Source organism: Anoplophora glabripennis, unplaced genomic scaffold, assembly GCF_000390285.2.
Source record: "Anoplophora glabripennis isolate ALB-LARVAE unplaced genomic scaffold, Agla_2.0 scaffold254, whole genome shotgun sequence".
NCBI lineage: Eukaryota > Metazoa > Arthropoda > Insecta > Coleoptera > Cerambycidae > Anoplophora > Anoplophora glabripennis.
The window spans coordinates 300,563-326,526 of record NW_019416482.1 but is presented as its reverse complement, the minus strand read 5'-3'; the positions used below and the strand labels follow the sequence as shown (position 1 = coordinate 326,526).

The window sequence follows — 25,964 nt, the reverse complement described above, 5'->3', positions numbered from 1 at the left end:
AATATATAAATTCTATAATTCTATTAGTCACTTGGGGTTTGAAACTTAAATATTTCTAATATTGCCAGAATATCGCAATATTTAAGGTCATGACAAAGAAGCCATTGTTTTGGCACTTATGTCCAAAGTACATAAGGTCGAAAATCGACCTAGTAAAAATACTGAGAAAATGACTTAAAATTTGCCATTACCATTTCAAATGCAGGTTTCTAATTCATCAACTTTATCTAGTGTGATTCTGCGATTAAATCTATACTTTCTCTAAGCAAGTACACTGTTCCACTGACGGGAAAAAATTCAAGCTATTGCTATTTTAATGCATAAATACATTTCAATGAGAAAGAAACCAACTCGGCATTGTTCGCTCCTCAAACACAAGGTAGAAAAATCCCCTTTTCCAACATTGAACATTTGTCGAGATATTTACGACGGTTGCTCAACCATTTGATGATGGCGTTCCAGAGATTCAGCTTGAGATTAAAATATTTACTGTACCGAATGTATATGTACGCCTCTACTGCACCCCCGGATGTTCGTATAAACACCCCCTGCATTACAAGAGAGGGGTTGCATTCACGGAGTCTTTAGTACGCTCTGCAGTAATCGAGTTGGATTTAATAAAACGAGTCTCGATATTACATTTTCGAGCTGGACCCTGTCTGCTATTGTTCAATCGTTTGTTACCCGTATCGCTAGAAATTTTTTAAATAATGAGCTTTGATGTGGCTTAATATATTTTATAAACTTGAGGGGGTCACAACTACCCAACTTCTGCTCCTATGTTGTCATCTCAGACATCAGAAAAGTGAGAAAATATGGCGTAAAATCAACGGAAGAAATCATTACGAATTATTATTATTTATTGCGACACTGATAGTACTTTTTATTAAAATTTATTGTAATTCCAACCGACATGGTCGAATGCAGGGAATTAAAACATGACTAATGCGAACATCGCTCTTATTACTAGTCTTGTTAAAGGCCCGTTGCGCTGCACCTTCCAATTAGTAGGTTACAGACCTATACAGATTAATTTCGTCGGCCCTTCTCCGTAAGTATGGTTTGGCCACTGGTAAGTGGTAAGTCTGTACTAACAAAACTCTCGAGGACTGCAAATAGTAAAGCTGAGAACCCTTGACTGCAAACAGTATTTGTGGTTCAATACAAATTGCTCTGTTTACCAAACACTTGGTGACTAGTGACTATTAATTTTGTAGTTTATCGGTTATGTCTTGTTGATCAAATCACTAGGGGCCGACATAAAATGTTGGAAGAATTCCAAAAAATGTACTTTTTTTATAAAGATATAAACAGTACATATTTCAGTTCTTAATCAGTTTTTTACGGTATTCTAATTTTAATTGGGTACCTACTTTCAGCTACTTACATATTTCAATTTAAAATAAAGTCAAATAATTTTTTACTCGATATTTTATTGATTTTGATATTAAAAGCTTATGCCAATTTGAATAGCTTAGATCAGCTCATTCATTTATTATGGTTAAGTAGGTACATACCTACCTATGAAATGTATTTGTAACCGACTTCAGAAAAAAATAAAAAAATTTAAATTTAATAGGTACCTACTTAAATAGGCATCCAAATTACCATTCAATGTCTTTCTTGGGAATATCTATTTACACCTTTAAAATTTCTAGGTACTTCAGTTACTGGAAAATGGTATTGTGATCAATACATTTACCTGCATTACAATAAATCTATGTCAAACGTGAAATAGTTACGTTTTCCCTTTTCAAACCACTGACTTTGTTCCTTTCTTCTACGAGTTCTACGAGTATATAAATTTAAAAACAGAATATCATGACGATACTTAATCAATATCAATACTTATAAAAACAAATTATTAAGTACATAAATGTAAGGTATATTGTATAATTAGGTTTTTATTACGTGTCCAAATGGATTGTAGACGTCGAAAAATTTGAACTTCCACAATCTCGAACATTGTCCCTTCCTCTTCTCTAATGCAATTCATGGGAACAGGTAAAACATGGAGAGATATCACCGTTTACGAATGTAAACAAAGTATCAGGTTAGAAAAGCGACACAAGAAGTCCTTTCACCTATCCGTCCAAAATATTTAAAAATTCAAAGACCCTAAAGCTATATTGAGGAACCTCTTACGATCCCAACAAATGTCAATCAAGGCTGAGGCGATTTAATATTTTTTTACTAATTAACAACACCGTGTCGCAGTCGCGGTGAGTCATGAGCATACATACTCATCATTCAATTATTTCCAATTTGAAAGAGGTAACGCCCTGTTAAACAATTTCTACCTAATTTCCAAATAATTTGGGCCTGAATAATAATCCCAGTTTAAACACTTGAATAGCGAAAGGTTCCGTTCGGTGGTATTTACGGGTTACCATTTCAATGGTAGTGTACACGCCCAGCGAACGGTGAGTCCATCAACATACCTGTGAATTTGTTGTTGTTGAATGTTGAATCCCGCGCTGCAACCGTTGTGTTTATTGATAAGCCAGGTACACAATGCACATCACTTCTTATCTAATCTAGCTACCGCCTTATCAGCGCATCTATCACTAAAAACATTGCGATTCGGAGATCTGCGGAAAGTAAACACGTTCTATCACCAGATAAGATGTCGCGTATATATACGTAAACAGAACACCTCCACGGTACACGACAAAACACACGACGGATTTAAACTGAAATAGGCCGGTCAACGGCGACGGTGGCACCGACGCATGCGCCATTCCGGGCTCACCTTGCAGGTGAAACTGAAAAACGGCACTTCTAGGAGGCTGCGTCGGCGTAGTTCGATTTTAACTTTCAATGGTCTGTCGGACTACTACGAATTTATTAAAATAAAAATTAAAAAAATTATATTGGCTACGTATTCACATTTTTTTGTTTGAAACAGGGCTTTTTATATTTTGTGCTTTTGTTAATAACTGCTACTATTGGAATTAATCCTTTATTTTTTCCAAACATCAATTTTAAATTTTTGTCTGGTGATTCCATGCGTTCGAATTCCGACGATACGAAGATCCTATTGGTTTAATATACATTCAAATATTTTACTGCTCATTTTCATCCGAAAATATATCAAATTCATACGACGTCAGAAAAAGTAGAACTGTAAAAATAATAATTTTAACTTTTATTCGAAATCGTAGGTTTTTTAACCTCAGTTTTTAAGTTTTTAACATCTGTGATTGTTGTTGTTTGGCAGATTTGCAGTGAAATAAATGAATCTCCAAACACGGCGAAAAGCAAATACAGTGCTTCTTCTGTGTATTCTACTGCGCTTAAGAAAGAGTAAGAATAAGCAAGGGTGGTTTTGGGTTCGAGTTATTTTTATAAACCGGAAAAGGCAAGGGGCATATAAAAATTTATTGCAAGAAATGCACTTGAGTGATCATCAAAAATATTTCAATTATCTAAGGATGACAGGAGATAATTTCCACAAATTACTTAATATTGCCTGTCCAAGACTGATGAAGATATATCGTGTACGCAAACCAATATTTCCTGGTGGAAGACTTGCATTAACATTAAGGTATATTTTCTATGATATTACCTATGGTTGTCATTTAAAAATCTCTCGTCTTTTTCATCTTGTAATAAATTCCATGGTTCTATACTTGATTTGTACGAGATTAATTTCGGAATGTGATTTATATTATCATTCGTATGAATTAAAATATTTTCGTATATTGTACATCGGAATTCAGATGCATGGGATGCCGACTTTAGACCAAAGGTGCCTGAAACATGCAACTCAAGAAATATTTTGTACTTAAAGAAAGCAGATACAATGTGTTGATTGAAAAGTACAATATTTCAGTCAACGTACAATACAAACAAATCCTTCAGATTTGCAAAATTATGATATTCTCATTCTCTTTATTTAGGGTTATCTTTGTGAAAATGGCGTTTAACCCAAGAAAAACTAGAAATGATATTAAAAAAAAAGTATATTCTGGCGTTCCTGATGCATATTTAAAACCTCTTCGCCTTTTATTTACATTTTAAGATGAAAAATTTGAATTTAAATATTTAAAGTACGCTCAAGGGAAAACTTCGTTACAAATACAAAAAAAAAAGATTGTAGGTAATTCAAGTTTATTTTCTAGTTTAAGATACGAATTTTAAGAATTGTGCTATGTTTGATACACTTAGGACAAAACTAATATTTATGAAAAAGTCATTGTGTGCTGTAATTTTATGAATAACATAAAACTCCGTAAATTTGTAGAACATTTGTTACATAAATTAATGCTTATATTTTACATATGTGTAGGTATGCAACATATAAATATCCTATAAAATCCAACTTTTACATCACATTTTCAAATTTCCACATTATTTCTTCTTTCATAATCACTTCTTCTTTTTAAGTTAGCGATATACAATGATAAAAAAAATCCATTGTTCCATCACCAAGTAAAAGGGGCTCTTTCTCTCAAAATCCTGACACCATACTTCTCCCATTCTCCTGCTTGAATCCACAGCTCATGCGCCGTTTCAAGACAAGACATTATACAAGCCCCTTTCCATGCGACCATCGCCGAATCCATGTCTCTAGGATTTGTTATAATGTCCAGCTGTTCGGCACGATACAGGTATGGAATCTGAAGAGAGATCCTATTTTGTAGCCACGTGGCTATGCCGGAAAATTTCATACCTCCTCCAACCACTAAAACAGAAATTTTATTTTCGTAGCCTTTTTACAGAAAATTAAATTTTCAATGATTTTTCACTATAAAGGGAATAGTTGTTGCTGCTTTTAAAGCTAGTAAGATAGTACAGTTAGCGCACAATGTAATTAAATTCAAAATGCAAAAATGTAAAAATGCCTGCAGTCTAATTTATAATTTTCCACCAGCGCACTAAAATTTAAAGAAATATTATTTCTGTTTTACATAGTGGTATAACATTTATTTTTTATAAAAGGCTTCAAGAATGAAGTATGCATACCACTGGTGCTTCAGGGGTTTGTGAGATACTCCTGAAAGTAGTTTAAACTTCAACACCCTGTGGAAGTGAAGCATTTTTAACAAAATTTTATATGAACTACTCCCGCTGATTTTTATACTATAATCTTCAGTGATGTTTGGCCCAGTGGTAACTGATCACTCTATCCGTAAATAATATTTTGTGACCTTACCTAAAATACAACCATACATTTTTCTCTTGAGATCCTCGTTTGGACACCTGTCAATACTCTGCAAAACAGCCTGATCCAAACCTAGTATCTGTCCCGGATTGGTGACGAATTCTCTTACAGACGCTGGAGCAACTGGATCCATTGCGTCAACCACTATATCATCGTCGTTTGCATTGCTTTGCTGGCTTTCTAAATACCCCTCGCTGAGAAGATCTGATGCTGACGGTTCCATATTCTCTTTCATACCTTTCTTCCTTATATCTCTCAGATACAACTCATCATGTGGGTCTTCCGGGTCTCCTGTCGATATTTTTTGCGTATGTAAAGATTTAGGACCCGTAATGCCAAACAATTCAGGACTAAACAGACTCAAGGGTGCTACAATACATTCGTCACCAACTTGTATTGTAAAATGATATACTGGCTTCCCGGGTTGTTTCAACATAAACGACTTTTCCTGGGATCCACATACATCTAGATTAACGTGGCAAAAGTCTTCTTTTAGTTTTCTTAGCAACATTGTGTCCAGTTTATTTTTATCACTACATTCTTTATAAGGAAAAGCGCATTTTTGTAAAAGCCAATAAAAAATTTGTGTAATATCGCCTCCTCCATAATCTAATCTACAATAAATAATTATATTTTAAAAAAATTTTATGTGGTTCATAATATAATAATGTACCTTACTCTAGTGTTTGGATGACAGATACCATCCTCAACACACGAAACTGATGTTTTTTGGTCACCCACATCAACAACACAAGCATAACTCAAACCAGATCCAAAAGTCGCAGCTACGTGATCTTGAACTAAAAAGCAACTTCCAAACCCCATTTTACACAGAAGTAAGTACATAAGCTCTCTCATATAAGTTCTATTGTAAACATCAGGTACAACTAATACTGCTTTATAATATTTTAAATCCTTTGGACTGATTTGAAAATTAATTTCAAGTACATATGTCCAAATTGTCTCAAGATCTGCCAAAACTGCTGTCATGGAACCGCCCGGACCACTATGTATGTTAAAATCTCCTCTTTTGTAAGGAAAATGAGTATTAAAGTCCTCCTTTGGATCTAAACGAAGTATATCGTTACCGATAACAAGATCTCCTTCAGGTTTTACCCACTCTCCACCATTATTACCCAAGAGTTCTGGTTGAGATCTTCGATTAAATGCTGCTATTTGCTGAGGGGGTGTAGCATATCTCCTACGTCCGTCTGATTGCAAGCAAGACTGGAGAGTGTGAGAAACGGCTAGTCTTGCTTCCTCAAAGTCATGAGGCTGATTTAAGTCTATTCGTTCTGGTAAAAAATGATCCATGTAACTTTGACCAGCCGGTTTGCGACGTCTTGCTATTGCGTGAAGTATAGTTAAAGGGTTCAAGTCTGAAGCCCGACCTATTCGTAAGTTAAGAGAACCAGGATGTATTACTATTATGCTTTTCGAATGAACTTGCTCAGGCGGAGTATCCGCTGGAGTCGGCAAGGTCATGTTAGAAGTCGTAATTAATTCCACAGTACACAAAAATAAGTAAAACACGGTCAGTATCTTTCTATTTGTGAGATAAATATAACATAACCTAACAATTCAATTTCAAAAAAAATCAAAACAAAACTATTATTTGTCTTCTTCTTATTCTCCGATCTCAGAAGAAGAAGAATGCTATCAAAATTTTTCTGATTTCTTTCCGACTATTATGCTCGAAGATCAGATCTGTTTTCCAAGAAAATGATCACTACGAGGTGCATTGGTGCACTAGTCCTACCCATAAATTTTATAGAGTTTGCCAAACTAGTCGACTGTACTTGTAAGATAAGTTTAGAATTTAGATCACTTTTGGATAAAGTTAATATCTTTGTCTTTGTGCATTAATTAATGTCTCAAACCTCACACATAATTCTATTGATTTGAAGAATCCGCGCCATTATTCCATGGCTAGAAATTGGCCACAATGATTTAGGATCGAGGGGGATTATCTCTCTTTATCCTGGCTCATCTCGTGTAGGCCTGGACAGCCTTCGTAGGTGGGCCCCATCTGTCGGCTACCCCGATGGCAAATGCGGCCGGTGTAGGCGCTTCGTGGGACCTCCTTTTGTCCTGGCTGGGCCTCGCCGACTAGGGCCCTTTCTTCTGGTGGTCTTCTTGCTTCACCGTCTCGTCTGTGTAAACCCCCGGGGTGGTGTCATGTTTATGTGTGGTATGGTTGGGTAGGGTAGTGCGACTATGCAGTCTGGGATGCGCTTTGCTAAGGTGGGCCTTTGGTTAGCGCGGGATAGGAGGGGTAAGAAAGATATGGGGGTGTGTATGTGTGTGTGTGTGTGTGTCGTTGTCTTCGTTTCTTGATCCTGGCGGTCTCTGAAACAGAAAAGGTTAGCTGGCAGGGGGGAATGTCGTTGGGGTGGTCACCCAGGGTCAAAAAGTTGGTGTCTAGGTCTTTTGTGTTTGTCGGTCACGTCGGGTACGTAGTCAACGGCTTGCCTGAGGAGGGGATTGTCATGTCTAGCGGCTACGTCAAACCGTTTCTCCACGTTTTGTCATATTGTCTGTGTAGAGTTTCTGTATTGTAAGGCTCGTAATATGTCAATGTTTCTTACGTACCAGGGCGCGTCGGTGGCTGTGCGGAGGGCTACGTTTTCTACAGCCTGTAGATTTGAAGAATGGATGTTTACTAATAATGATATTTAAATGTGTGGTTGCACATTTCACAATAACTATTTAATTTAAATATGGACATAATATATAATTTGTGATTATATGAAAACTCAAGCCAACCAAGTTAGATGTAGTTTGGAACCTATTTTGGAACGCCAAAAAACCTTAGACAATTGTAATTACCCAAAGTCTATTTGATCCTTGGAGTATATACTTATGCTCTAGGATTTGATCTGTGGTATTATGGAGTATTCTGTGGTAGTAAATCGACAGTGGAGCTGGAACACGCCCTTCAAAATTTTTACATGACGATGACGCACTTCGTGTGTCCTATGGCGTTCTAAAATGGAGGATTGGATACAATAAAATGGTTTTGGTTAGTCTTGTAAGTTACAAAGACTATTTTTACCAGTTACTAATAAAATATATTTATGTATATTTATTATTTCTTCAAAAAAAGGCATAGCATCGTATTAAAAAATAAATTAAAAGTTTTGCACAATCGTTTTTAGTTTCGTACATGGAAAATTGGCGTTGACGTCGCAAGATGGCTGGTGAGTAACTCCCTTGCAAATTTTTTAATTTCTTCTGTTTTTCAATACTTTTCTCATTTTAGATCTGTTTGCTAAGGTTAGTTGTACTTATTGTCAAGAAGAAATAAATGGTGTTCGAGTACAATGCTGTGTTTGCCCCGATTTCGATATTTGTCTGCAGGTACGTCGATTGACCTTTAAAACCGCGGTAAATTTGAAAATAGTCTAGAAAAGGTTTCTACTTACCAGTACACATTTATTAATATTGTATTTCAGTGTTTTTCAGTAGGCGCAGAAATAGGAACTCACAGAAATGATCATTCATATAAATTTGTGGTAAGTATTTTATAAAAATTCAATATTAGTTTATGAACTTTGCATTTTTCTTAGGACCATTGTGCCGTCAGTATATTCGGTGGAAGGGGAGCTTGGACTGGAAAAGAACAGCTTCAATTGCTTGATGCTGTAGAATTATATGGATTTGGTAATTGGGAACTGGTCAGTCAACATGTCGAAACAAGAACCCCTGAAGGTATTATTTTTAAAATGATTTTTTGAGATAAAATTTATCTCAAATTAATTTTTTTGTTCTTTATTGATAGAGGTAAAAGAGGAATATATTGCACGGTACCTTGATGGAAACATAGGGAAAGCAACGTGGGCCCAACTGACTAATCATAGACCCGTTTTGGTAGATCACGTACCAAACGATGACGGGCCTCTTTCACCTTCTGTTACTTCAAGACTGCCTCCACTCGAGGCATCACTTGAAGAAGCCAGGCTTTTGGGATACAAACCACATAGGGATGATTATGAAAGGGTTCGTTAACATGCACTAAATAAAAAACATATTTTGTTATATTTTATTTTTAGGAATATAATATGGAAGCAGAACAGCTTGTTTCTACTTTACAACTGGATCAGGAAGAAGACACTGAAATGGAAGTTGCTTTAAAGCTGGCGATGGTGGATATGTACACTAGAAGATTGAGAGAGAGGGCGAGACGGAAAAGGATTGTCAGAGATTATCAGTTGGTTGCCAAATACTTTGGAAATCTAAGGAAGGACCCCAGTAAGAGACCTTTTTCCAAGGAGCAACGGTAGGATACTCTGTTCCCTACCGAATCTAAAAATAAATTGAAAAGCCGTTTTTCATAATCGGGGATGTTTTTTAAATTGGATTTTTTACATTTAAAACGATATAGAATTCAAAAAAGTTAGGACGTTTTTGAGGAAACTCAAAAAGAATGAAATTAACAAATATTTTAAGTTTGGGCTAACGTAAAAAAGATTTTTGAAGTTATCACCTTTTTTTTCAATCACTATTGTACGACAGAATTATAAAATAGTCCACGAAAAAGCCATTGTGTGTGAACATTTTCTTTGGACACGCAAAAGAAAAACTCATACTACATGAACGGTATACCACACTATAATAAATGCTTTTGTAAATATTGAAACATATGGAGCACTTACGAGCAGTGGCGCTTGTGAATGTGGAAATTAAGAGGTCAATTTTAACAGTTAACATCCCTCAAATGATTCGATCATTTTGTCCTTTTGAGATACAAAGTGGTCAATAACTTATGTTTTAGTGGTTTATCTGCTTTATCAGAATTTTTTCTAAGCATAACAAAAACACTACACCTTTCTTGTCTTATTGTATTTTTTAAAAATGTTTTTATCTTTTATCTGAAGCTCTGTTTAATCTCAAAAATTTCAAGTTTCTGTTGAAATTTGGAGTCTTCAGTTTGTCATTTTTGTTGAAATTTATTTACTGAAAAAAAGACAACATGCATCTGACGGCAAGTTACTTGTAACTAGGGTTGCCAACTCGGAAGAGAGCTAAAGGAGGACACTAGGAATTTTTTAGCGCTTAAAAAAATATATGATCGTGTAATAATAATTGATCTATACCTACAAATTTCTCAGTAATCAGGAAAAACGGCAAATATCTTTTTACAAAACATATATTAATAAAGTAACAAAAATAAACTTACGTTTTTCTAAAAAAAAAAACAAAACAAACTCAATAAAAAACATAGCATTTTAAATATAAAAACAGGCTTTTATTTAACCTTTTTTTAACTTATAGCTGCATCCAAAATTTTTTCATCTGATTTAATATCAAAAAACTCCAAGTGGCTTGCTTTCGGAATTAGCAGAGACAATTAATTTTTATTTTATTAAATTCAACAAAGCTACATATTCCGATCCTCATTTCTTACTTTTTTATTTCCGTGCTTTGTTGCATTCCACGTTAATTTAGATAGAATGCGAATTTTGGTTTTAAGTGCATGCTGTTGGAAGCCAGAGGCATACAGGAATTGTTTCCACAGTGTTTTCTACGAATTACTGTAATTCTTGCACTGTGTTGTGTTATTTATGTAAGTCCACAAGTAAAAATCCCATGGATTGCAATCTGTCAATTTTGCAATCGGTCCAATGCAGCCTATCTATACAGGGTGATTTAGGTTTAATCTGGATAACTTCAGGAATCAATAGAACAGGTTAAAATAATGTTCATTCATGATATAAACTTATTTCCTAAATCGCACCGTTTCGGGGATAGAGGACGTTGAAGTAGAATTTTTTTTTCCGTTTTTCCCTCATTCCCGATTGCCCGGCGGGCCAGTCCGGGCCTGATGACACCAAAAAGGAAACACTATTACAACTCTATGATAGCGTAACTAATTCTTAAGTGTTACATTGAACTTCTTGCTGTTGGCATAAGAATTGAAAATTATCATAGGATTTTTCTCAGAAATGTATTGGAATTATTTATTTCAGATGGTTTTCCCATTATTTTTGAGATGTTGAAATAATGTTATTGGAAAAACGTTGGAAAATGTCCACTTAAAAAACATCCTGTACAATAAACAATAAACAGAGCTTCACTTCAAAATATCTAAATATGTTTGTATTTCAATACTTGTGTCCAAAGAAATAGCAACATTACCTTCGATTGGATTTGTAGGCAAGATTTATTCTAAATGTAAACGTTGCAGGGAGCTTCGAGACAAAACGAGAGTTTTCTCTCAGTTTCTGTCGTCAGGAGAGCACGAAAGACTTTTAGCCAGTATCGAGAGAGAGAGGGAGCTGCGCCACAGGCTCTCGGAACTCTTGAGGTACCGCAGCCTCGGTCTGACCACCCAGGACGAGATTATCCATTACGAACAGCACGCGGCCTACGAACGGCAGCAGCAGCTCAAACAGAGCCGATCTGTAAGTGTATTTGTTTTAATTTTACTTCACAGATCAGTCTCACCTGCAGTAACTCGTGCTTTTCGCCTCCTGTGCTGTCATTTTATTAACACATTGGCATTCATGTACTAACAGTATGTAAGTACGGTTTGTGTTTTTTTTTATGTCAAATATAGGGGTTTCGTATTAAAAACAAATGAATAATAAAAAAAAGAAACATTAAATGACATTACATTTTAAATTTTCGTAATAATCATCTATAAATTTTGCAATAGAGCCTTTAGTTCATCGCCATAAATTTTTAAAAACATTTTGAGAATTGTAGAACTGCAGGACCCCGAATTTCAGCAATATTTAGTGTTATGAAATGCTCGAGAATTTAAGGAGTTTTTGACGTGCCCTTGTTGTTCTCAGACTAGGCTCTGTGGGGGCAAATCCGCTGTCAGAACCCCTAGGCTTGTCCTGATGTTCATTTCGGTTTTTATTGTTAATTTTAAGGTTGTTACGGACAGAACCACTCCTCAGACAGTGGTGATCCTTTAAGACGTTGAAAGCCTTAAAACCACTATTTTACAGAAATTCTCAAAATAATTAAAAATTTTGAGAACGTTCAAAGTCTTAAGTTGTGTAATGGAAAATAAGTAGTTAATAAGATTGCCACCTCTTTTTTTTTCCGGAATTAGCGGCCATATTTGAAAAATGGCACTTCAAAACAGTTTTTCAACGATATTTCGTTTCTGTCACTTTACGGTGAAAATAGTTATGTAATAAATTAAACTAGAGAACATGTCCTATAATAAATTTTTGTAGCAAACCTTTTTTCTGTGAAATTATAAGTTTCTGTGTACGAGCGCCGCAAAGTCTACTCCAACATGCGTATTTCGTATATCAACGAAAAATATTTTACTACGCGTTAAAAACCCGACCTACTATGGCCTCAATACGGCAATCAGCATTTCATCTACATTTGATTCCGTTCTAGTTATCGGCGAAGATGTAGATCTTCTCATTCTTTTGACGGCTGTATCTACGCGTTCAAACATATATGTTCTGAAACCAGGAAAAGGAACGATTTTGCAACGAATATATTCAATAGAAAGTATCATAGATAAAACAGCCGCACATAACATCCTATTATTGAACGCCTTCAGTGTGTAATAGGCTCAAAATGAAATGTGGCAATGTACTCCGAAAGAACCGATAGTTAAACGAGCTCGTCCGGGTATTAAAAAACCCAAATGCTGACCCGGAAAGCATTGCTGAAACTGGAGAATGCTTCCTCTTTGCGTTGTACGGTTACAGTGGCGTAAAAAGTATGTTGTTAAATACCTACAGACATACATACTTCACCAAGTCAGCATTTAAAAATAAATTTAATATTGCATCGCTGTCACCGACAGAAGCAGCAGCACGACAACATTCGTTAAGAAAGTATCACCAGGTTCAGCAGTGGTATGGAGTTGGAAAAAATACAGAGCGGTGGGAATGAAAAAAAAGCAAAAATGGGCTCGTTCCAGTCACCACACACGAGCCGCCAGCTCCAGCAAACTTGCTAAAACTAATTTCTTGCAAATGTAAAAAAGGATGTAGGGGAGCCTGTGGATGCAGAAAGGCTGGACTAAGTGCTCCGTTATCTGCGCAAATAGCAATGGTGCTTGTGATAATTCCGATATTGATCTGCAAGACAGTGATGAAGAGGAAGATAACGGAGACAGTTCTTCAGCAAACCTTCGACGAAATCGAGGAAGAAGGTGATGAAGTCGAAGAAGAGAACCCTATCACGGATAACTTCGAAAAACTTCCTATCCATGAGGTTTTGCTCAGTTCTGAAGATGAAGAACTCGCAAAACCTGGTCCATCAGGGTTAGCGAAGGGAAGGAGAATGCACTTAGTCAACAGTGCATCCCATGTGGATTAGACCTACTGGGGATACCACTAAAAAAAATGCGCCAGGAACTCTACCTCATGGTGGTGTAGAAATGAGTTTGTTGGCCAATACGCGTGTTGGAGTAGACTTTGCGACGCTCGTTTTCACAGTAAAGTGAGTCGGAAAGGAAATATCGTCGAAAAACCGTTCAGGAGCGCCATTTTTCCAATATGGCGGCTACTTCTGGAAAAGAAAAGAGGTGGCAAAGTAAAAATTCGGAGAGAGCACGTCAAAATCTATAAATATACCAATTTTCAAAACTCCCCTAAAACTTCACAGGTAAAACTTCCAGACGATTGGACTAAAGGTACAATTATTTAATGGAAAAAAAATTGATTTATAAATTAATTTCAACTTTCGTCGTCAAAAATGACATTTGTTTGTTGAGGAATAAAAAATATTAACACTGCACCACTAATACCCCTACATTGTACTGTTTCTGACTTATTAATTCATTCATTATCATCATTTATTTCATATCACCATGGTTTGGTATCGTGTGCAGGCTAAAGTTAACAGAAATACATCATATGTTAACCGAAACAGATTGTATCAGTTTGCATTTCACTTAGGGCAGCAGTGGCTATGCAATGCAGGAGTTCCCAACAAAAAACGGGTAAGTAATTTTTCCCTGTTTTGTACCACGCGGTTTTACTTTTTTTTGCATAAAAGTGCTTTCAGTTTCATGTTTACCTAATTAAAATCGCTCGCTTTTGAAGATATTAATTTTTTTTTCATCTTTGTGAATAATACTAAAGCTTATAACTTTGTATTTAAATAGTTGGACAATTTTAATAACTGAGAGCTCTAGAATAAATCTTTTTTTGTTTCGTAGAAGAAGCGACGAAACAGACCAAAGTTTCACAGAAAGAAGATCCATGTTGCTTCTCGACGAAGAGCCAGAGAGCAACAGCTACTTCTCCAGCAACAGCTCGAGCTCGGATAACGTAATTCAGCCCGTCGCGTTAAATAAGTTGCCCCTAGGGAACTTGCTGTCTGAAAATGAAATACAAGTAGGTCCTTAGATTCGTTTAAGATTTTTTTAAAACAATGAGCAAAAAATTGGGTGGTAATTTCATGATGTAAAAAAGTGGTAGATGTTCTTGTGACAATATTTTTAAAACTTCGAATTAACGGGGTTACTTTACTTCATAGTAATTGTTTTTGATTTAATCAGCCCTATTCTGTAACTTGCATCGAAATGCTCAGATCGAGTCGAAATGTTCGCAATTCGTAAAGTTCAATATCTATCGTGTCGATCGTTTCCTAAAATTGGTATTCTGTAACTCAAATCGTAGAAGTTACAAATTGTAGAGAAAGATCTCGATTCGATGCCGGTTTAGCGTAATGGCAACAATGCATTGCTCTGCGATTATAGACTAATAACCAAGTGACATTTAGAGAGGTTAGAAATTTCAAAATATGAAATATGCAAAAGCTAAGATAAATGTGCTTTTACAAGATTTAGCGCAGGTATAAAAAGTGTAATTTACGCACAATTGACTTGCAGATGTGTTTTAATAGGAAATCCCATGTTCCGTAAATTTAATTGTACCTACCTACTAGATTATATGTTTATTTTAAAAATACATTCATTTTGTTGTAATCTTTCGAGAAGGTCAGTACTGAAAAATATTAATGATGTCATTCCGACTCCAATAAGGACAAAAACTTATACAGATCAGCTGAACTACATGGTAGATTTCATTACGCTGCACAAAATTTTACTTCATGGTAAAACTAAGCCCTTTGGTAGAGAATATTATAAACCATGCACAAATTAGATAACTAAATAAAAAATATACCTATACACGTACGTATAGACGTACAAATATTTTATAATTCTGTGATTTAAAACACGAAAAGGAAAAAAGATTTGTTGTGTTGTGAGGTTATGCTTAATTTAAACTGACACATCTAACACAACAACGCATGCGTGACCTGATCTCGATATCTAAAACTACCACTTCGACAAAGTTTGACCGATCGATATCGATTTCTACTAACAACTTCGATAGTAGACGTCGAAACAAGTTATAGAATGACGATGTTGCCCAATTTCGATTTGATGGGTTGATCTCGATTCAATTTTATACATTTCTATTCGATTAGGAGTTACAGAATAGGTCTGAATATTTCACATAGTTTTTTTTAGTATATGATATTTCACAAATTTGGTATACAGGGTGTAACTTTGAATGGTGGTCATATTTATATGGTGTCTACCTCTGTCCTTTAAAAGCATATAAATTTGTTTTCTTAAATTCCATCATGGAACTTATTTTTTAAAACTTTTTCTTATTTTCATACCTGGCTGCTGATCAGCTTAGTGTAATCTCAAAAACAGTGCACACTAGACGTCAGTGCATACCCTTTTGACGTATGCTCGTCAAATATCTTTTTTTTACTCCTATACATATTTTTTCATGTCACATAAATTTAATAATGAAGACACACAAACACACCGTATCGTTAAAAAGTAAAATAACTAACTTGTATAAGTTTGTATATACTCGTAAATAAGTATAAAATTAAAAAAGAAAACTTTGTATTAAAGATTATTCAAGAATCTTATTAAAAATTCTCGTGTTCCAAGTTGATGCTTTGGTCATTTTCAAAAAAAATATGAGCGTTGAATGTTTCGGAACCAAATGTTTTGTTCAATTGCCAATAAATTATTATTTTAAATTTCACAATTTTTTATAAATGAATCAATGCAATTCAACATGATTTGACATATTTGTATACTTACAATTGTGTAGAACTGGGTTTTCTCTTACATTCAAGTCCTTTGTTTATATTGCGAAATAGATAAAATTTAAGTTTTTAATAGTTGTGCCACAACGTTAAATGTATTTTTTCTCCAAAACGGTCAATGTTACCGTCTTAAAACAAGAAGACATTTTGTAAGATTTTTAATACTCCTTAATATTAAACTGATAAATTTTTTGAAAAAACTGCATATAATAAGAGCTGTGACCAAACGTACCAAATTTGGATTATGAATAAAATAAAAATAACTCAAATTTTGTAACTGTTTCCAAAAAAAGGTTTTGTACCATTATCTACAGTGTGTGCCGTTTTTCAGGTTGACACCTCTGGAAATGTTAGAAGGCTGTGGACTTTCCACTAGCCAATTTTTTTACAAATAGTGCCCTGAAGGGAGGTTATATTCTACTAATCATATTATTCTGGCCTACTACGATTTTTTAAAAGGGTCGTTTTTCCAGAAAGTAGTACACCCATCAAAATACCCATATATCAAATTTGAACGACAAATGTCTATGGCAAGGGTCGGCAACTGGCGGACCGCGGTCCAGGTCCGGACNAAACGTTAATCTAAATTAAGTTTCAGTTTTCTCCACCAAACCTCCTTCCAATCGAACATATTTTTCCAATCCTCTTCTCAAATTTAAAAATAATTTACATAGCTGTTGTGGAGTAATCACTGCACAAGCTTGTCTTATGTAATTCATTAGGTCATCCAAATTCCTTGATCTGTTTTTATAAACTTTTTGTTTTATAAAACCCCAAAAGTAAAAGTCCATAGTTTGAGAAAACTAAAATTTAATTTAGATTCCAATTTTTTGTTTAACAACTTAATATTTATAATTCATTATCTACATTTTTTGTACGTTAATTATTATTTTTATTGTGGCCGCAATTAAAAGTGTTAAATTTATAGTGTTTGTATTTTTTCTTTGTCCGATTGGTACTTGTTTTCACTTTCATGGCACCTGCTTATTATTATTTTTAGTTCTGCTCTTTCGAAGTTTGGCACCACATAAAAAAACACTCAATACACATTTGTCGTTCAAATTTGGTGTATGGATATTTTGATGGGTGTTGAATAGCCTGGTAATATTATCTTTTTGATAAAAAATGCCTGATACCACTTTCTGGAAAAATGACCATTTTAAAAAATCGTAGTAGGCCAGGCTTTCGTGACATCAATAAAATGATTAGTAGAATATAAACTCATTTCAGGGTATTATTTGTAAAAAAATTGGCTTGCGGAAAGTCGACAGCCTTCTCATATTTGCAGAGGTGTTAACCTGAAATATGGGACACATTGTATATGGTAGATTTTTCCTCTAAATGTTCTCATAGTTTTTATTTTATCATGTGTTTTCTTTCTAAATCACAATAAGATTTGGAAAGCACAATTTAAAGTTAAATAATTCATTGCAATGGAATCCGGTGACGGTAAATGTTTTTTTAAATCAACCCTAAAATAATCTTATTTTTCAGCTTTGCACCAGGTTAAATATTCAACCCGTCCATTATGTTACACTGAAATCACTTATTATACAGGTAAGTTTACTTCGTAATCAGTATAGAAAAATAACAGAAAAAAAATCTGAATAAAGAATAATTGATTTTAGTACATTAATTATCTCCAAATAATATTAATTCAACAAAACTTGTTTTCATTTTCTTTCTCCTTCATTTCCATGCTTTATGTGTATATATCACATTCCAACCTGTTCATTTAAATACAAATCTCGGCTTCGAACTTCGAGGATGTTTAAAAATTGATCTCCGATGATATAATAAATGTATACTTTTTACAGTAAAAATACAAATAGTGAAAATCAGTTATAACGACCTTCAAGGGACCGTTTGTTATAACCGAAAGACGTAATTAGCAATTATATATATTTTCAAAATTTTTAATGAAAAAATAAGAAAATTACAATACAAGTCTTTAAGTAAATATGTACATGTATTGCTTTGTGTTAAGAAGATCTCGACCGCTTCATTTGCAGTGAATTGTTTTCGAATAGAGACTTTTATTTCTATCTTTCCAAATTGTTGAAATCGTAGTGTGGACACGCCACATTCTTTCTCCGTTTTCTAGTCTTCATATAATATGCGTAGATAAGTCATAATTTGCTCAAACGTAGTAACTGATGTCAAAAGCGTGGATATATAAAGCGTAAATATATATAAAAACGCGTCGCTAAATCCGAAATGTCGTAAACGGTGTCATGGTAAACAATATTTTTAATATGATATTTCTATAAGATTTAATTGGGACTTCCAAATTCTGTCGTATAACCAATTTTCACTGTATATTCTAATTTAATTTAATTTTAGATCTTTTTTTATTTTTTGCTTATTTAGGTTTTGTTTTTCTGTTTCTCTTTATCTTGTCTCTACGTTTGTTTATCTGCTTTTTTAGTCGAAATACAATTTTTATAGATGAATACAGGAATATATTCCTGCCGGGTTGCCTATCAAAATATATTTTTAATTAAAATTAAATTAATAAATTTTTTCCAAATGTCTGTGAACACGTCAAAATAAATTTTGTGTTTTGATGCTTTTTCCCGGCCAATCGGATTACGGCGAGTCGTTATTTTACCGTTATGTGCCTGTCTGATCTTTTAGAAACGGTATTATAGCGATAAATCTTAATTTGAACATTTTAAATTTTCTGTTTACATATGCATAGACCCAACCGGTAAGCCACCGTAGCTCAATTTGAAAGCGGGACAGACTTTTTTTTTTGAAAAATGTTACATTTACGAACCTTTTTTAGTTGTTTGTATATCTTTCTGTGAAATGGATTATAATTTATCTTAAAAACAAGTTAACGAAATTGTTTGGAATGAATTAATTAATTTAATTTTAATTAAAAATACTTGTGGCCATATTTTAATGGGCAACTCGGCAGAAACATATTCCTCTATTCATAATTATCTATAAAAATTGTATTTCGATCAAAAAACAGATGAACGTAGTAATCTCGCAGTCGGATCTCGTAGGTCGTTGTCCCGCTGGATACAGTATTTCTAAAATACAGTTTAAAACAAAAGAATTAGTACATTTACTTTTCCTTTTTTTTTAAGGAAAATCTGGCAAATACGGACAAACACCAAGGCTCCTCCTCCAACTCTACCTCTCAGGATTCGACGATTAGGGAGGCGGTTACTCAGTACCTCAGTTACAGCGGGTGGTTACCCGGTGTTTCCGTTGTTTGATACACAAACTTTAGTTTATTCTAGTTCAATTTAATTTATTCATAAGAGCAATGATATTTAGTGACAGAGGGAGGGTGTTGTATGGAAATATTCGATCTATTTATCCTTTATGGAATTGGAGTATTTTGGGGGAGAAACCATTTTTTTTTTCTAATGATATTACAGTTTACCTATCTTTATTATTTAGGTATTTAAAAAAATGATTTAATTGTTTGATATATTTATATATTTTTGTAAAAAGTTGTAAGTAATAATTTTACTTACATAAAGTATAACTTTAAAACGTTTATACTGTGACTGGTGCTGCGACACGTATTTCCGCAAGGTTGTATTTCACGAAAAAGACGCACCGTTTTGGAAAATAAACTATTTCCTATTTGTGATCTATTCTTATGATGATTTAATTTGCATTTTTCGTATTGTTAATTTAATTATAAGTACCATTGATAGAGACTGTTTGTACATATTAAGGTTTAATATTATAAGTTTACAAATATAAAATTTGAGATTTATCGAGTTAAAAGGTTTTTTTTTAATTTTTACCTTATCGTTTTATGTTTTCTTCACAGGTTAATCAAATATTTTTGAGAATAATAAATAAATAAAATGAGTAACGGCCAATTTCATATTAGAATGGAATTTGCAGTTTTTGTACAAAAAAGATTAATTATTAATTTCGGCATTGACTTCGAAAAAATTGATGCAAATAATTTCAATAGAAAATACAGGTTTTTAATTAAAAATTGTTTGGAGTAGCATATCGGGTAAATGGTTTCTACATCTTTACTGTTTTGCATAAATGCAGCTAAATTTTGTTGATTTAGCGTTCAATTTCTTCCTTCAAGACGTGGGTGGTCGTGGGCTTGTTGACATAAACCTTGGACTTTAAAAAAACCCAAAAGAAAAAGTCCAATGGCATTAAATCATATGATCTAAGCGGCTAATTGTGATCACCAAAATAGGAAATTCCATGATCAGGAAATGACTTGTGCAGTAATTAATTGAATTATTTCTCGGACTGTATGGCATGTAGCATCGTCTTGTCGAAACCACATGTCGTTTACATCCATGTCTTGCAATTTAGGCACAAAAAATTGGATTATCATGTCGCAATAGTGAGCTCCACAGAAGAAACTACTGTTGTACCAAGCTGAACAAGTATAAACAATGCAATGAGAGCATTAATTGTTATTGCTTGACCAGCCACATTTTTGAAGGAGAATGGTCCAATGATGCCTTCAGCCAAAAACAACAAATAGTGACACATTCTAAATGCGTTTGTTTCTCAGCAATCACTCGAGGATTTTCTGATCCCCAAATCTTTCGTGAGCATACGCAGTAGAGATTCTCGAAAAAGGAGGAATCAGATTTTGGAGTTCCATCGTTAGAAATGAGAATTACCGAAACCTAGAAAGTTATTTCAGGATGAATTTATACAGAGTGATACCTAAGTTGAGTAATATTTTTAAAGTGTAGAACTACTCATAAATAATTTTTTCCAAATTGATTTTTTTTAATAACTACAAAATAATGCAGCTTCAGTCTTCCATAATCGTAAAAAAAATTCAAGCCAGGCCCTGCATAGAATTTAAGCAAGTAAGTCGGTCGCCTGCATATTAAAAACAATCGGGACAGAAATCTAATGGTTAACGGTCTTTTTTGTGTTTGTACCGAATTTTTTCGCATTGTATATTTATGGAATGTCGTCATGGTGTTAATGCTTTATTCAGGCTATACCTGGAGCGTTTTTCCTTAAGCCTTTTCCCCTTCTCTGCAATGTTTGGTCTGTGCAAAGGGGGTAGCACCAGTGATTTGTGTTTGAGGCAAGACCTAGGGTATGGGAAAATGTGTGCAATGGGAGGAAAAAATTTTAATCTTGTTCATGAAGATCCAAGAACAAGAAACTACACGTCAAGTTGAACCGATATATAAGAAAAAAAAGAGTTACACGTTATAAAAAAAATTTGTCAACTTGGGAATCACCTTGTATATTAATACTTTTGCTGTAATTTTACAGGTTAATATAAAATGAAATTTCATAAATATTCCTCAGAATTTTTTTATAAAATATCAAAATACATAACATTAAGTAATTAAAACAGTTTTCTTTTATGAAATGATTTTCTTTTTAATTTCTTTATATATTTGTGCTCTTCCCTGCTTCTCTTAAGGCTTCATATGCTTCATCCAATATCCTTTTTTTCCAAACTTCATAATCCTCCACCTCTTCATCCTCGTTCTCTTTCTTATTCAGTAATACTTTATTTTCTATAAGTTAAAATGCTATTCATTTATTGTTAAATACCAGAAATAATAAATACCTATTTCGTTCGCCATTTCGTTAACTACCTTATTTATATCACCATCTTTCTTGTGCTTCTTTGGTGAACCAATTCCATACGTGCTAACGAATTTGTCAAACTTGTTACTTAATTCTTTCCATTGTGCTGGCTTTAAGTGACTTGCAACTATCAACTGTGTTTTCTGAATTTTTATATTCTTAAGCCTAAAATTGTACCAGAAACGGTAAAAAAAATGATATATCTATATCAACTAAAAATATAAAAACTTACTTGCATGCTGCATTGACAGCTGCTGCCACGTATTGGGGATGACTTATGTGTATCATCTTGCTGTAATCTTTGTATTTTGATAAAATTTCTTCAGCAAGATCTTTTATAACTGTACAACTTAACTGAACGCATAGCTCTGATACTGTTATTTGCTTGTCGAGTTCCAATATCTTTTCTACGGTATGTAAGTTGTTTTGGTAACCAGATTTCTTCAAGCCAGATAGTCTAATTGCTGTTTCCTAAAAATAAGACGATCATACTTATGTTCAAGACAGTACATTACAAGGTACTTTATCAAAACCTGTTCCAGAATAAGATGTGGCCAAATCTAAACACAAAACAGTTTTTGCCTGATCATTTAAAGACTTTATTGATCCCTTACTATGATATGCTCTAATGAACTCCTTTGCTTTTCTGTAAAATATAAATTTGTTGTTATCCAATATAAAACAATCTAATACTTAATTTTACTTTAAAGTTATTTCATCTTGTATCCCCAATCTTTCAGCGACATTTGTTAATGTGTTGGGTTCAGTAGACATTACGTTTTTCAAAATATTGAGTAGTGAAATAAATATCAAAGCAACACTAAAAAATGAATACCAATTAATAATTAATACATTTGCTGAAACAGAAATGTGAGGTTATAAATTTTCAGTTTATTTCGCGGGTAACATTTGAATTTAATATCGAAAATCGAATTGAATCCACATTGAATCGCAATCACATTGAACCTTCGAGCATATACCTACTAGAGGCAGCCTCAATGCTAAATGAGCGAACAGACGTGCGAGAGAGAAAGCAAATAAAAGTATTAGCTATCTCTCTCGCTCCGTAATGTGAGGTGCTGGAGGCGAATCACGGGGTCTGATTCTCAACCACTAAAATTTACGGAGTGAGAGAGAGAGAGAGAGTGAGAGATGCCAAATTGGATAATTTTTATTGCATTTTCACAATAAATTCACCGCCATTTATTTGAACATCACTAAACAAAAGTGGAATACAGAAATTTGAAGTGGTGCCATCTGTTATCTAAAAACCTAAAGTTGGCTTTATTGTTGTGCCATCTAACTTCAAGGGGATGTAATTTTATAAAAACAAAATAGATCCTTACATATAAACTTATAATGTTTTTAGCAATATAACATAGATGGCGCGTTAGAAAACTATAATTTAAATATCTAAATATTGATGGTTTACATTTAGATAATCCAATAAAAATGGTTCTCGCAGCATACAAAAAGAAATTGAAAATTTATTTCTTTGTCCAATTTAAAAACAAATTGATGTCATATTTTTTCTAAAACAAAATAAAAAAGGAATAAAATATCTAAAATAATATGTTTACTCCAGTCTGTAACTATAGATATCTATTTAGATATAATTATTGCTTTATTTTCAGGATATCCGTAGGTACCAAACTCGACATTTCCTAGGTTAAACTGGGTTACCATTTATCAATTTAAGATTTCTTGAAGGGCAGTTATTTCATTTTTTTTAAACAGGTACTAGATACTTATAGATACCTGCAATTTTCTCTTGGGGTGGGCCTAGGGCTGCAAGCTCTGAATATTTGTCTATCCCGATGTTTTTAAGGCTATGTTCTTAGTTATTTATGTAGGTATATTACCTATCTGTAGGTAAAACCCATGTCACTCGCTCATAATGACGGTAGATGTAGAATTGGTGGAATTATTTATCATAAGTATCAACTTTAATGGATACAAATCGTTACAGAAAAAATTGTAACTAACTGAAAATGCAAATAACTTTAATCAGTAATCAGATTTATTTTTATTTTTATTTATATTTAATTGAAGTTTCAGCGGGTTGTTAGTATTATTCTCTTTCAGAATTTTATTTCGCACCTGTACTCTTATAAATTTAAATCACTTCTATTGCTTCTATAGTTGTCATTTTGCAAAATATAATTTTCCTTTGTAAGAATTGCCAGGGCCGTATTCAGGGATGAATAGTAGATAAGTAAGGTTAATATGTATTTTAATGATACAATTTTAATAAGACATTCCTATAATACTTGACTAGTCATCTTTTCCACTTTCTAATAGATGTATTTGCCAATTAAATATATATCTGTCTTATACTTAGAAAAATATGTATGTATATACCTACTTACCTAAATAAAAACGGGACAGACACAGATTTAACTAACATGTAAATCTACTACAGTTGAAAAAAAAAACGCCTTACGTAAGTATATTTTTTGTGAAATATGTATCCACTGTACTTTTTGAACTTATTGTTCTTTGTTGTTGTTCTTCCCACTGTCTTAGATTTAGGTGCAACTTACAATCAGCATATAGTACACCTATCTATTATAGGTAAGTGTTTTTTACTGGATAGCTTTTTTGATTTCCTAATGGTTCGAACTCCATGATTTAATAATTTTGAAAGAAATATTGGCGCCACGTGAACCCAACTAAATTTAACAAACTTCCATATAAACGATTGCCTTTACCAACTTAACAAAGCAAACCAGGGCAGAGCAGGGTCTACTTTCTTTCACGGCGTTTCCTGTCATTGGCCAGATGCTTCTACTGTCTCATTCGTCGTCAAAGATGGGGTTCGGGACCAGTAACAAAGATGCTGCAGACTCCGGTCCATATCCCCGCCCTTTCATGCCGACCAATCAGCCATGACTGTTTACGAGGGAAGAATTTGGGCGGGTGATAATAAGTTACTTTCCCGCAAACAGCGCCAAGATTTAACCAGTTCAAGTCAAATAAGATAATAATGTTTATAAATACGTTGCATTCACCTCGACAGTTCTAGAAGTCTATTTATTTATCATGCAAAGCGATGGTTCATCATTTCATCAAAAATCGATTAATTTTAATATTGTTTTAGTATTATTCCTGTTTTATTTAAGAAAAAGAATTTATCTACTACTGACCTAGGTATCTTTTTCGTTAATTAGTAAAAATTGAATGTAGCCCTTTCTAGTTTCGAGCAAACAGGACTTTTTTTTATTAAAAACTGAAAACTGATACAATATAGCTAAGACTAGTAACATCTTCCATTTGTTAAAATTTAATTTAATTTACTTAAATATTAGATAGTGGCGGTTCTTGACTTCCATACCAGGGAGGTTGGAAAAATTTAGGTATAAAGTATTGAAAAAAGTCAAATTGGTTTTACAATAAATAGCGCTGCAACTGCTGTTAGTCTGTCTTTACAGTCTTATTTAAACTTTTACAATCTTTTTAAAAACACACAAGAAACAATACGTAAGTAAGTAATAATTTTACACCACACGTAAGTACACAAATTACGTTTAATAAGAAAAAAAAGCAGTGAACACCAGCTATTATTTGGTTACGGACGATCTAAACAGAATGCAAACTGCATAGTAAATACTTATGTGTTACTCTCACTCCGTCCTTCACTGCCGCGCGACGGTAACCATGACCACCGCTGTAAACACTTTACAGATTTAAGAGCGAGCTTCAGTGTTTTTCAAACGAATTTTGCAAGTAGAGTTAAATTGACTGAACATTACAAATTTAACTTTTTAATTTTCATGTGTTTCATTAGCCTAATCTATTTAATTAAATATTAAATATTAATTAATTAATTAATTAAATATTATTAAATAATAGATAATTATCTAGGTAACATTGTAAACTAAATTTTAAATTAATTTTTTTGACTGAAAATAGTAGGATCATATTCGATGCAAAGTAATAAATCATTGCTTGTCAAGGGATCCAGTGCAATACTGTTTTAAGGGGTTTAGAAATTGAATAATTTCTTTATGCATTATGAAGGGATGAAGGGATCAGTTCACGTCTGGCAAGGGTGCTACAAAAATTCCTTTATTCTCATAAACTATTTACTTTAAATGTAATTTATTATAAATCCAATTTGTTTCCTAAATTCCACATATGTACTACATTTTACCTCTGT

General features: G+C 33.6%; 4 protein-coding genes across 6 annotated transcripts in view; 1 reads left to right on the top strand and 3 right to left on the bottom strand.

Moving 5' to 3' along the window:
* The window catches only part of LOC108908135 (CD109 antigen), a 69,117-nt gene extending 66,437 nt beyond the window's left edge, over window positions 1-2,680 (bottom strand). Inside the window, exon 1 of the mRNA XM_018712067.1 lies at window positions 2,442-2,680. The gene's annotated coding sequence lies outside the window, so the exon portion shown is untranslated. The remainder of the gene's footprint in view (window positions 1-2,441) is intronic.
* A 1,459-nt stretch (window positions 2,681-4,139) lies between these two features.
* LOC108908139 (actin-related protein 8) lies at window positions 4,140-6,729 on the bottom strand. Its single transcript, XM_018712073.1, has 3 exons — window positions 5,841-6,729; window positions 5,159-5,781; window positions 4,140-4,687 (listed from the first exon to the last, which is right to left on the bottom strand). The coding sequence occupies exons 1-3, from the start codon at window positions 6,650-6,652 to the stop codon at window positions 4,428-4,430; spliced, it is 1,695 nt and encodes a 564-aa protein (XP_018567589.1). The 5' UTR covers window positions 6,653-6,729; the 3' UTR covers window positions 4,140-4,427.
* A 1,408-nt stretch (window positions 6,730-8,137) lies between these two features.
* LOC108908140 (transcriptional adapter 2B) lies at window positions 8,138-19,975 on the top strand. Of its 3 annotated transcripts, XM_018712074.1 has the most exons (12): window positions 8,138-8,198; window positions 8,326-8,367; window positions 8,430-8,527; window positions 8,623-8,682; window positions 8,737-8,878; window positions 8,949-9,166; window positions 9,220-9,446; window positions 11,355-11,571; window positions 14,050-14,093; window positions 14,313-14,490; window positions 17,729-17,791; window positions 19,333-19,975. In XM_018712074.1, exons 2-12 carry the CDS (start codon window positions 8,361-8,363, stop codon window positions 19,462-19,464), a joined length of 1,386 nt encoding a protein of 461 aa, XP_018567590.1. In that variant the 5' UTR covers window positions 8,138-8,198; window positions 8,326-8,360; the 3' UTR covers window positions 19,465-19,975. The 3 variants fall into 3 exon arrangements, 1 of the variants encoding a protein (XP_018567590.1); XR_001964353.1 differs by lacking the exon at window positions 19,333-19,975 and having other exon boundaries at window positions 8,140-8,367; window positions 14,055-14,093; XR_001964352.1 differs by lacking the exon at window positions 19,333-19,975 and having other exon boundaries at window positions 8,140-8,367; window positions 13,983-14,093.
* Window positions 19,976-21,581: 1,606 nt separating this feature from the next.
* On the bottom strand, window positions 21,582-22,668 carry LOC108908128 (origin recognition complex subunit 6). Its single transcript, XM_018712055.1, has 5 exons — window positions 22,509-22,668; window positions 22,328-22,451; window positions 22,038-22,276; window positions 21,786-21,970; window positions 21,582-21,732 (listed from the first exon to the last, which is right to left on the bottom strand). Exons 1-5 carry the CDS (start codon window positions 22,577-22,579, stop codon window positions 21,602-21,604), a joined length of 750 nt encoding a protein of 249 aa, XP_018567571.1. The 5' UTR covers window positions 22,580-22,668; the 3' UTR covers window positions 21,582-21,601.
* Window positions 22,669-25,964: the final 3,296 nt, after the last annotated feature.

Coding starts and splice junctions, on each gene's coding strand:
- LOC108908128 (XM_018712055.1), bottom strand. CDS start 22,579: ATGTCTACTGAACCCAACACATTAACAAATGTCGCTGAAAGATTGGGG. Junction 22,452..22,508: donor CAAGATGAAATAACTTTAAA/GTAAAATTAAGT, acceptor TATATTTTACAG/AAAAGCAAAGGAGTTCATTA. Junction 21,733..21,785: donor CGAAATGGCGAACGAAATAG/GTATTTATTATT, acceptor TTTAACTTATAG/AAAATAAAGTATTACTGAAT.
- LOC108908139 (XM_018712073.1), bottom strand. CDS start 6,652: ATGACCTTGCCGACTCCAGCGGATACTCCGCCTGAGCAAGTTCATTCG. Junction 5,782..5,840: donor CATCCAAACACTAGAGTAAG/GTACATTATTAT, acceptor TATTTATTGTAG/ATTAGATTATGGAGGAGGCG. Junction 4,688..5,158: donor AATGTATGGTTGTATTTTAG/GTAAGGTCACAA, acceptor TTTCTGTTTTAG/TGGTTGGAGGAGGTATGAAA.
- LOC108908140 (XM_018712074.1), top strand. Junction 8,528..8,622: donor ATTTCGATATTTGTCTGCAG/GTACGTCGATTG, acceptor ATTGTATTTCAG/TGTTTTTCAGTAGGCGCAGA. Junction 11,572..14,049: donor AGCTCAAACAGAGCCGATCT/GTAAGTGTATTT, acceptor CATTTCACTTAG/GGCAGCAGTGGCTATGCAAT.